The sequence below is a fragment of the Grammomys surdaster genome, unplaced genomic scaffold, assembly GCF_004785775.1.
Source record: "Grammomys surdaster isolate TR1022 unplaced genomic scaffold, NIH_TR_1.0 100, whole genome shotgun sequence".
NCBI classification, from domain to species: domain Eukaryota; kingdom Metazoa; phylum Chordata; class Mammalia; order Rodentia; family Muridae; genus Grammomys; species Grammomys surdaster.
The window spans coordinates 2,346,079-2,358,350 of NW_021604579.1; the positions used below are offsets into that span (position 1 = coordinate 2,346,079).

A 12,272-nucleotide genomic window follows, 5' to 3' on the forward strand; every position below is an offset into this window, starting at 1 on the left:
AGAGAGAGAGAGAGAGAGAGAGAGAGAGAGAGAGAGAGAGAGAGAGAGAAATCATTTAAAAAAAATAATTTAACTAAGCATAGCTTATTTTAAAGATATCTTAGTAGCATTTGTATATTTTTAACTGGTGACTTATGTGGATTGAGATTTCCATCTTAGAACCCGAGTTATCATTAACCTAGGAGGACTGAAGAGGCACCAAAATGAAAGACCAAGAGACAATTAAAGTGCAAGATTTTAACGAGGTAAGAAATGAAAATAATAGATGATATTTTGCTTTGAGACAGATTTCGGCCAGCCAGGCTATCCTTGCACAAAAAATCCTCCTGCTTCCACCTCCCACATCAGCTTGAAAAGATAATTCTGCAGCTATATTTCCTAATACATGTGAGGCAAACCACATAAGAATGCTCAAAATACTGAAAACAGGCATAACACAAAAGAGAAAGGGAAAACAGGAGAAAGCACACCTCTGGGAAAGGCCTTTCTGCAGCTCACTGTAAGGAGAAGTTTACAGAAAGCCTCCCTGGAGAAGTCAGCAAGGCTTGTGGAAACCATAGGGATGACTAAACTTATCACTTCATTTAGAAGGGTTTAGAACAATATGGCGTACTGTCTCTGAGCAGTGCCTGTATATTTCCAGGCACCACTGTCCATGATCTTCATCTGGGGAAACTGAGGCTAGAATAATGACATGGTCAGCTCTTCCACCATGGGTGATAAAACACAGGCAGCATGGCTCTGCCCTACCAGGTGTGCTCATCTGTGGTAGCCATTTCTCTCCACCAAGCATTGCAAAGCGATTCCTCTGTGCTCACTAAGGCACATCATGATTTTAGGTGAATTCCCTAGTAGGTTTTATTAAACAACAAAAAATGTACATGGATGCACAGAACAGATATTTAAAATAAGCACTTGTCTTAGCTAGGGCTTTACTGCTGAGAACAGACACCGTGACAAGGCAACTCTTTTTTTTTTCCCTTTGGTTTTTCAAGACAGGGTTTCTCTGTGTAGCCCTGGCTGTCCTGGAACTCACTCTGTAGACCAGGCTAGCCTCGAACTCTCGAACTCAGAAATCCGCCTGCCTCTGCCTCCCAAGTGCTGGGATTAAAGGCGTGCGCCACCACCGCCCAGCAACCACCACAGCACTTGTAAGGGAGATATGGACGTGAAAGTCAGCAATAACTATGACCTTGGGAAATCATCTGAACATCTGAGAGTCACCTCTCCCATTGAGGGGAAAAATGTGATGATAGATACACTCTACCCTATAGTGGTCCTTCGGAAACAGCATGAACTAACTCATGTAAAGTCTTCAGCATAGTGTCTGATGCAGGACCCCCTCAGGAAATGGCGGCCGTTGTCACTATTACCCCAACTATCATCAGCGTTTGATTTGGGAAGATTCCATCAATGCCTTACATTGGGGCGTGGGGCAATGGCCTAGAGCAGTGGTTCTCAACCTTCCTAACACCACGAACCTTTAATACAGTTCCTTGTCTTATAGTGATCCCCAAACATAAAATTATTTGTGTTGCTACTTTATAACTGTAATTTTGCTACTGTTATGAAATGTCACGCAAATATCTGATAGGCAGGATTGTCTTAGGTGACCCCTGTGAAAGAGTTGTTCAGCCCCAGAAGGGGTCGACCCACAGGTTGAGAACTAACTCCTACAAATTGTGCTCTGACCTCTATACACACACACACACATACACACACACACACTGTGATGTGTGTGTTCTCCCTCCCACTAAACAAATAATACAATTTAAATATATTTAGTACACCATTAGCTTGTCGTCACAGTCACATATTATGCCTGCCATGGTAGCTATGCTGTAGGCAGGACAAGGCTCACTACACGTGGCAGTCATATCTACCAACCTGGAAGGGGAAATGTGCCCTGGGAACTGGTTTTCCATATCCCACATGACTATCATTAAGTTAAGCTGCAGGTTATTGTTATTAAATTTTAGAGGTAACAGTGCTTATTGTACAATATTTCACAAAGTGAATCATGGGAAATGACTTTTACAGATATTGAAAATGGGCCAAGAAAATATTAAAGTATTGGAGAGTGACTTGTCAGAAGAGAGGGAGAAGAGACAGCATCTGATGTCAGCTTTCACTGCTATTCAGAAGTCCTTGCAAGTGGATAGTGAGGTATCACATTCCTGGGTGCTGGTTTCTTCCTGGTTTTCCAATTCAGGGGTTTGACAAGATCATTTGTTTCTATTTTGAGACACATTGTGGCCTTGGGGAGACAGCTCAGTGGGTAAGACCACTTGCTATGCAAATATAAAGACTTGGGATCTGATGCCCAGTGGCACATAAAAAGTGAGGTGTGTCTGAGCAACCTGAAACTTCAGCACTGAGGGACAGAGACAGGTGGATCAAGAGAGCTCACTGGCCAACCAGCCCAGCAGAAACAGCAAGCTTCCCATTCATTCAGCAAGAGAACCCATCTCAAAGGAACAGACAAAGAGCCACAGAGGAAGACATCCAATGTCCTGCTCCACTACACTCTCATGCATGGGCCACGCAGCACAATAAAAATATAACTTAGCCTGTGATACTTTCAGTACCATTGACTGATGGCTTTTAAACAATGGAAACCTACTTCCTTACAGTCCTGGAGGCTGGAAGGTCCTGACCACCTTCTGTGTGGCCCAACATGTCAGGTTAGGGCCCCACCCTTCTGTTCTTATTTAGGTTGGATTTAGGGTCCCCCTACCCCTTGCTGCCTTTTTACAGCCCCACCCCTATCTTCCATTTGACTCCAAGACTTTCAGAGGACATCAAGTAGCCCCTCTCCTAAAGTAAATGTCATGTGACCTCTTGTCTCTTGGGTACTGCAAACTGTCATTCCCTCATTGCCATCAAACACTGTATATCTATTTAATCTATGTGAAAGTGTGAGGAAAATGTATAACTAAATATGAACTGGGTAGTAACAGATACTCAGGACTAGAGGAAATGCTGGTTCATAAGTCATTGAATACACATTGTCAGACTACACCAGGATCTGCCGTTAAGGGCAGAGTCTGAAGTTAGACAGACATGGGAATCAGCTTTCCAGTTTTCTGGTGATGTCAGTTCAAGCTCTCCTGTGTTTAAGTTCTGTCCAGCTCTACTTTTAGTAATAGCTAGGAATGCTGTAGATTACAGCTATACCACACAGTAGCACAGTGTTCTATGAACAATGCCATGAGATACAGTTTTACTTGTCTTTTTATCGGATAAGTGTGTGTGTGATTGGGGAGGTAGTTTGTTGCCATAAAGCAAGTGTTGAGGCCAGACAACAATCCCTGGAGCTGGTTCTGGGTACTTTGTTGCCATAGCTCAGGTGTTGGGGCCCAACAGCAATCCCTGGAGCTGGTTCTGTCCTTTCACTTTTACACAGATTCCAGGGATCAAATTTAGGTCAGCAGGCTTGCATGGCAAGCTGGAACACTCACAGAGCCATCTTCCCAGCCTTGTATTTTTCAGGCAAATAAATATTTAATTCAGGAGCTGATGAAGATCTTATGTTTATGTTTATCCAAGCTTTGCTTGAAATAGGAATGACTGTAGACATTTGCAGCTGGGAAGGTAAACTCTAAGAAGGAAGCATTTGGTTAACATTTAAAATTGAATGATTTGTTAGGACCATTTCAAGAATCCTTTTTAGAAATTTTATTCCTTTGCAGGAAAATAGACTTGATTTATCCTACAAAATAGCTTCATTTCTTTCTTTTTTAAAAAAAAAAAATCTTTTTTTTTTTTTTTTTTGGTTTTTCGAGACAGGGTTTCTCTGTGTAGCCCTGGCTGTCCTGGAACTCACTCTGTAGACCAGGCTGGCCTCGAACTCAGAAATCCACCTGCCTCTGCCTCCCAAGTGCTGGGATTAAAGGCGTGCGTGCGTGCGCCGCCGCCGCCGCCGCCGCCACCACCGCCTGGCTAAAAAAAAAAATTCTTATTTTTTTAATGTTTTAATTTTTATTTAAAACAATTTTTAAATTAAGAAATGATCACAAAAACATCTTCATCTCTTAAACAGGAATTCCAAAAATCAAAGTCAGAACTCCTGTGCCTTTATAAGGAAATTCAGAGTCTTCCGAGGGCTGAGGGCAGAGAGCAATTTTTAGTAGCATATAACCTGCTACAAAGAGAGAATTCTGAATTAGAAGCCAAGGTGAGATTGAATTATTATTTGATTGTTCAATATTTAACATGCCTTGTGTGTAGATAGAATAAAAGGAAACTTTTAAGTAACAGATTTAGAAATCAGAGGTTTTCACTAGCATACAATGACGTGACGTATAACACAGTTACTAGTCAGGGCAAGCATTCCCCCTTCAACCAGCACTTGGTCTTCAGGATCCTCCTGTCAATGTCTGACCTTAAGTCAGCTTCCTATCAACTGAGCTTCCAGAGTATGGGTTATAATGTGGAGTGCAGGGAGGGAACGGTCCAGAATACAGGGAGATGTGTGGAGCACGGTCTACAAGCAGCCTTGGTCTGTGGGACCTTGTTAGTAAGGTGAGTGCCAGCATGCTGTCAGTCCCACTCCTTAGCAAAAGGTGGGGGGAGGAAGAGGAGGGGGAGGAGGGGGAGGAGGAAAGTAAGGAAGAGGAAGGGAAGGAGGACAGAGGAGGAAGGGAGGGGAGGAGGGAGGGGCTAGTGATGGAGGACATGAAGAGGAGAATAACAACTCAAACGTTTCTAATCCAAGGTACACTATAAGGTCACACAGTGCATTTTAAGTACTTGAATCTGCCTGCAGCAGTTATCTGTCAGTCTGAGGTTTTTGAAGAAGTGTTTCTTAGTTTGGCAGCTTTAACAGAATGTCATATACGGGGCACTTTGAGTGACAAGCATTTGTTGCTCACAGCTCTGCAGGTTAGGAAGGCCAAGGTCAAGGGGCCAGTAGATCCCATGTGTGATAAAGGCCGCCCTCGGGTTTGCAGATGGCCATCTTCTCTTGGTTCTCTTCTTCCTCCTCCTCTTTAATCTTTGTATGTATGCACATGCTATATCTGTGTACACAAATGTTCATGTATGTGAGGGTGGACTTGCTTGTGGCACAGCATGTGTGGGGGTCAACTTCAGATGGCCTTCCAGTTGGCTTGAGTTCTGGTTATTTTTCTGCTGCTGTCTAGGCTAGGCTAGCTGATCTGCAAGCATTTTGTATCTTTCTGTCTCTGCCTCCCTTCTCATTGTAGGAGCCCTGGGACTACACACACACACACACACACACACACACACACAAACACACAAACACACACACACACACACAAACACACACACACACACACACACCTCCACCAACCCCCTCATTCCCCTATAGCATCTGGCTTTACATGGGTTCTGCGGAATCAAAACTCAGGTCCTATGCTTTGGATTCAAATGCTTTACCTGGTGAGCCATCTCCTCAACTTAAGTGGTTCTTATAAGGTTACTGATGTCATCATGAGAGCTCCACGGTTGTGACCCAGCTGCTTCCTAAGGTCCCCTCCTGAGACTGCTTTTTTGAGGGCAACGAGGGTTTCTTTTTTAGTTTAGGGATTTTGAAAGAATTACAGCCTGTTTCTTTGGAAGAATGTCCTTCAGTGTGGGTTTGTCTGGTGTGTCCCTGTTGTTCCTGACAGGAGTCCTACTGAAATGACATCTCTCCTTCTTGACACATTTTATTGACAGTCTTGAGCTACGGTGTCATTTCTGTGTTACTTGGTTTGGTTGAGGTGCTGTCTGTTGTATCGTTCCACTGTAAATCTAATGATAACATCTCATGGATGGCTTCTCTGGGATGCTACATTTCTGTCCGTCGAGGTATTGCTCATGAAAAGGTTTTGTTTTGAGCCTTTGCATCTTGACCAAGCCTCAAGCTTCTCTTCAGAGCATGAGGTGCTCTAGACTTGAAGGCACCGCCTGCTCAGCAGAAGGTGGGCTCTGCTGTATGGATTTGCCAAAGCTGCTGACTTCCAAGACATTTTGTTTGGGCAACATCTGGACTTTCACAGAAATTTGTAGCAGAAACAGGTGTGATCTTGTAGGCCATCAATTTACACCAAGAGCTCAGGGGCCCTGGGTGATTGAACTACCGCCAGGTTGCATGGAGCTTCTCAGCCTGTGGTCGGTCTGTCCATGATTAGACTGAACTATTATCACTAAGACCAAACGCAAGCTGGCCTTTTCCTACACCTGTCCTGTCCTGGAAGGGCCAATAGGCATAACTTTCTTCATGATAATTGCAAATCTTTGGGGCTAGAGAATGGCTCCAAAGTTAAGAGCAACTGTGCTCCTGCAGAGGACCCTGGTTCAGATCCCAGCCTTACACTGAGCAGCTCACAACTGCCTGCAATTCCAGCTCCTGGGGATCTGACTTCCTTTTCTGGACTCCCCCAGGCAACTCCATGCACATGCACATACATACACACATATACACATAATTTTAAAAAGATAAAAAAAATTAGCTGGTAGCTGGGTGTGGTGGTATACTCTTCTAATCCCAGCACTTGGAAGGCAGAGATAGTCAGATCTCTGTGACCTTTTGATGGATTGATTGATTTAAAAAAAAAAAGAGTAAAGCTTCCACCTGCTTAAGAGTCATTCCGACTTTGTTGGTTGTATGTGGGTCTCGACCACCTGAAAAATGCTTGGTGTTTGTGTTACTGTTGCTTTCAATTTGCTAGAGCACTCAATCCAACCAAGCTCTACTGTCTGCTATTCTTTAAAAACCAGCATTTATTATCGTTGTGTAATGCTTGCATTTTCAAAATAACTGTAAAAATCAGAAACTAAGTTGCATCTTGTAATCTTTTTCCTGATTGCAAAAAACATAATGCAAATCCATTCTACAAACTTTCTTTGAAGACCCCCCACTACCCCACTCTGCCTGTCCCTCTGTTTCTTCAGCTCCTCGTTTTGTTGCCTCCTCTCTATTCAAGGAACTTTAGTCAGTTGTATGTTAGTGTCTTTTACCACATGGTCTCCCACCATTCAAATATGGTACTCACAGCCTCCCATCTTCCAAGGCCAGTTCAAGGCCCACCTTCAACAGAAAATGACAGAGATAATATGGAGTGTAGTTTATACTGCTCACCGTAGTTTTTCTTGAGAGGAAAAGTCTTCGGAGACCAAAGGAATCTCTTAAAGTAAATTGAAACCCAGCTTTGGATTGATCCCATGGCCCCTGGAATGAAGCAAGGGTATTGTAGGGACTCTCCATTCAGACAAGCAGTTGTTTGTTCTAATTCAGTTCTGTAATGGGAACAATCTTCTATTCATAGAACTATTTCCCAACCAATCTCTCTATTCTCTAAAAGAGATATGCTTTGGTTCCATAATACATAAAGACAAGTAACCTTTAAGGGTGACAAATCTACAAAATCTTCTGAAAGCAAACAAACAAAAGTGAATATTTTGCCAGCTCCCATAATGCAGTATGCCTCAAAACACCTACATGCAACAGATTTTCCTGGAATGTTTATACGGGTTCTCATTTACACTCAGACACAGAGCCTGACATTTGGAGTTACTACAGTCGACAAGTGTCTTAGTTAGGGTTTTATTGCTATAAAGAGACACCATGACCACATCAAGTCTTATAAAGGAAAACATTTCATTGAGGCTGGCTTCAGGTTCAGAGGTATAGTCCATTATTGTCATGGCAGTAAGCATTCGGAGTGCAGACAGACATGGTGCTGGAGAGGGAGCTCAGAGTTCTACAACTTGATCCATAGGCAGCAGGAAGTCAGTGAGCAACTAGGCCTGGCTTGAGCTTCTGAGACCTCAAAGCCCACCCCCAAGTACACACTTACTCCAACAAGGCCACACTTCCTAGTAGTGCCACTCCCTGTGGGCCTATGGGGACTATTTTTATTCAAACCACCACATCAAGGTACTTTTAAAATTCAAGTGTTTCCAAATAAACAGGGCCAAACTAGAAGAAATTTCCCTTCTGTATTGTGCTTGTAGTATTCTAATATTTTCTCAAGGCAACATTATATTACTCCTTTTATGAATCAATTAAACTCAGTCAAAACTTGGGACAGATGTGTGTGGTAATCATGTAAAACCTTAGAGATCACTGGAGTTTTGTTTCTTTGTTCCTGTTTAAAGGTACAACTGAATTATAAGTAGCAATCTGAGATTCCAACATCAAGAGATCAGACTACCTTTTTGTTTGGTTGGTTGGTTATTTGGTTGTTTGGTTGATTGGTTGTTTGGTTGTTTGGTTGGTTATTTGGCTGGCTGGCTGGCTGGCTAGCTGGCTGGGTGGCTGGCTGGTTGGTTGGTTGGTTGGTTGGTTGGTTGGTTGGTTGGTTGGTTGGTTGGTTGGTTATTTGGCTGGCTGGCTGGCTGGCTAGCTGGTTGGTTGGTTGGTTGGTTATTTGGCTGGCTAGCTGGCTGGTTGGTTGGTTGGTTGGTTGGTTGGTTAAACCATGAAGTTATATTCCCTTGTATCTACTGTAAACATGGATTAAGTTATATGACACCTGAAAAGTATTTAACTGAATCTCAATAAGACTTCCTATTGGGCAGCAGTTAAGATAGCTCAAGGCAGTAATTAAGCATTTGGTAGAGTCAATGTACTTTTTTCACAGTTGTACATAAAAGTCTGCAAAATAGAGCATTTGCTTTTTCACTTAACTTCACAGGTCTTGAAGTTTTCACAAGAACTGGAACTGTTAAAACATTGCTCTATAGGGGACAGAACTGCTAATTTGATGACAAGTGAAAACGTCTGTGAAGACCTGGTGTCTAAAGGGCCACTTTTGGAAGTGGAGGCTGTGAGCCCGAGTGAGGACAGACAGGCTCTCTGGTAATTTGAGAAAATCTGAGCACAGTAACTAGAGGGTTTATTTGGGTTGATTATCCCAAGAGTCTGACATTCATTTTCAAGAGATGTGATCAGAAAAAAAATTAGTTTTAAGCATTTCCTAGAGTTTGTCTTTTTTTTTTTTTGAACAATTGTATGTTGATTACATGGGAAGAGGACAGACGGGGCAGTGGCTGTGGTACCGCCTACAGCATAGGGCAGTGGGCTGACAGGGTGTGCCTCCTCCTGACACAGCACTAACGGACATGGGAAACTCCCCCTCGTGTCTTTGAAAGCTACCATGTGCTTTGAGTTGAAGTATAGGAAGCATGTAAAAGTAAAACTGGATTATAATAACCCATAATTGTCCTCGGGGAGAGACACTCAGCCATCTCTCTTCTGGGCACGCACATTTGCAGGTAAATCATTTCTACATAATCAAGGTGGTGCTCTAAGGAGTTTCTGCTCTGCTGATCATTGGGTTTTCAGAGCATTTCTTTTCACTTGTTTAATCTTGTCCCCTAACTCTGTGATTACACATTTTTACCACAATTATCCTTCACAGAAGGGGCCTTTGGGCAAATGATCTGTTCTAGTCTGGTACAAAAAGTTAATAGCAAATTACCTTCTGTGGGCAAAAGCCTAAAGGTCATTAAGAAGGAAACAGTAGTTGCCCGTGCTCCATAGACACCAGCATGAAGGACACCCAGCGGAGACTGAGTCTTGGTGTCACCAAATTTATTTCTGCATCAGTGTTCTAAGACTGATACTGCTTCGCCAGTTTTGGCACCCCTGATTTTTGCATTCTCTTAATTTATTTTAACTTCAGAGTAAGCTCTGAGTCCAAGATTTACAACCACAAAGTGGAGATGTGTGGTGGGAAGGGCATCTTGGAGGGATGGTGGGGTGATGGGTGGGATGGGAAGAGCATTGTGGAGGGGTGGTGGGATGGAAGGTGACAGACAGGTCAGTTACTCTACTGTGAGCCACATATGAAGAAACACTGACCTAGAGCAAGAGACTGTGCGGATGTGACAGTCGGAAAATGCTTCACAGAAAGGATTGGCATGTACCGTCCCATGTGTCTGCCACTTGTTCCCATCTCCCCATCTCTAATGGCCCCACCTCAGTCAGGCCTGGAACACAATCACATTCAACAGTAGCCATTTCTCCACTTTGCAGGTGTTCTGGGCAGAGGTCGGTTTAACTTTATAGTCTCTGTGGTATAAGGGGAGAAGACAGTTTAACAAGGCACTGCTGGTTCAGTAGTCTATCAAGGGGCAAACGGGGGCATGGGGAGGCAGGCTGAGACAGAGAGAGACGGGAGGGGGAGGCAGAATGGGATGTTCAAGGGGCATATGTTTGTGTGAGGTAATTTAGAATTACCCTAGGGAAGGAGAGCGATGAGGATAAGATGCAGGCAGGATCCTGAACATGTCCGAGGGATGCCTGTGTCAGGGAGGGGTTTGTTTGCTTGCTGGTTTTGCCATATTGGAGTTAATCATGGGGCTTTACGAGCTGAGCTGTGTCCATAACCCTAGTTAGGAGCTTACACAATAAAATAACTATAGAGTTTAGCAGTCTGGGCAAAACAATAGGTTCATGCTTTAGGAAAATCACTCTGGACTTACGGTCTGGGCCCGAGCATAGAGCAGGTCACAGGCGGCAGCTCCGTACCCAACCCCAGAAAACCGAGAGAAAGAGGGACTCCCAGGAACTTGAACTCAGGCAGCATCCCAGATAAAAATGAATCACCTGTGATATCTGCTGTTAGAAGTTCTAATCCACATGCTGGCCTCTGAACTTATACTACTCAGACCTTTGAAGGGCCACTGACAAGAACATCAAACAGCTAGAGACTGATATCACTAATCTGAAGAAATCCCTCGTTTTGCTGTCTGAAGAAACCTCCTAAAATCACAAAGATCCTTATTGGACTTGATTTACACTATTACAATATAAAAGGCTGTGTACAGCTCTTGACTGTGTACAGCTCTTAAAGAAGAAGGTTGCCTTTACATAGACAAGACAAGGAGGGTTAAAGAGAGCATGAAACAGGTAGTGAAGGCCCTAAGAAAAATCAGAGAAAGAGACAGATGAATGCTGGTACAAGAATTGGTTTTCAGCCTCTCCAAGGTTGTCAACCCTGTTTCCTCCCATCTTGGGACCATTATTTGGGTTCTTTTTGCTTTTTTCTGCTGGTCCCTGGCCCTCAAATAGGTGGACTAACTCTGTGATACAATGGATAAATAATTTGGTAGCAAAACCTACTCAGATACATTATCATAAGTTAGCTATGGAGGACCACGAGACTCAAGATGAGGTTGTTACTTTATACAGGGTGTTTCCAAAACCCATCTCCACCCAACCTAAAAGGGGGGACTTCTGCCCCTAGACCAAGCAGAGAGGGGCCACCCAGAACCCCCTCTGACAGATGATCTGAATTCTTGCTTAGGCTGTGAGGCTAAGCACTGCAAGGGAATATAAATAAAAGATAAAAATATCTCTCTGGGTTCCCTGAGGGACAAGCCTGACTGCATAGGGGTTGATGTCAAAAGTATCCCCTCTCCAGGAAAAAGACATTGGGACAGGTATGGCCCTCATGCCTCACTGGACAACGACAGGGGGACTGGAGTCATTACAAGGTCCCCTTCAAATACTGGAGGTCAGGCCTCTATCCCCGCCTTTGCAAGTTTAGAATTGCCACAGCCCTTCTATACTTAGAGAAGGGAGGAGATATCAGGGGCAGCCCTGCTTACACACTGAAGGCCTAAAATCAGCCATAGGCCTAAAATCAGCAATAGGCCTGCCATACATGTATACTAACACCAAGTCTTGGGTCTCTTTGGTAAAACATTGAAACAGATGGCTATAAGCTAATGTAAACATTCAGCTTTTGTGGAAATTTACAAGCCTGAGTAGTCATAGACCTTGTAAATAGGTAGCCTTGGCAGACAATACCAACTTAGATAAGGACAAGCGAGTCATAGGCAGAGTCATAGTGACTTGTCCCCTGAACCTTCACCCAGCCGATACCCAGTTCTGAAGATATCTGTATTCCCCCTGAACACCCACACTCCATTGTCATTCCCTTCCCCACATCCTGCCTTTCTGTGTTTATAACCCCTGTGTGAATTAATTACGCTTTAAGAAATCGGTGGTGACGCAAGCCTTTAATCCCAGCACTAGGCAGAGGCAGGTGGATTTCTGAGTTCGAGGCCAGCCTGGTCTACAGATTGTGTTCCAGGACAGCCAGAGCTACACAGAGAAAGCCTGTCTCGAAAAACAAAAAAAAACAAAAAAACAAAAAAACAAAAAAAAAGGAAAATCACTCTGCCTGGTATGTGCAAAACGTATTAAAAAATAACAGGACTTAGAGATAAGTGACTATAATCAGGATGAAGAAGTTAGAGTAGTCAGTAGCTGGAGTATGAGGAGAGGCTTAAGAATAATGTTGGAGGTGTCT

The 12,272-nt window shown here is 43.5% G+C and overlaps 1 protein-coding gene across 5 annotated transcripts in view; it reads left to right on the plus strand.

Annotated features, from left to right (window-relative positions):
* Ccdc30 (coiled-coil domain containing 30) overlaps positions 1-12,272 on the plus strand; it is a 94,142-nt gene that overhangs the window by 30,331 nt on the left and 51,539 nt on the right. The window contains exons 2-5 of one of the 5 annotated variants that reach the window (XM_028787768.1): positions 147-245; positions 2,041-2,166; positions 4,043-4,177; positions 8,646-8,809. The exons of 2 other annotated variants lie outside the window; for them this stretch is intronic. In XM_028787768.1, coding sequence (XP_028643601.1) covers positions 204-245; positions 2,041-2,166; positions 4,043-4,177; positions 8,646-8,809 — 467 coding nt within the window. In that variant the 5' untranslated portion in view covers positions 147-203. Of the gene's footprint in view, positions 1-146; positions 246-2,040; positions 2,167-4,042; positions 4,178-8,645; positions 8,810-12,272 lie in introns of those variants that run through there. 2 more of the 5 variants (XM_028787777.1, XM_028787744.1) reach the window with 2 other exon arrangements.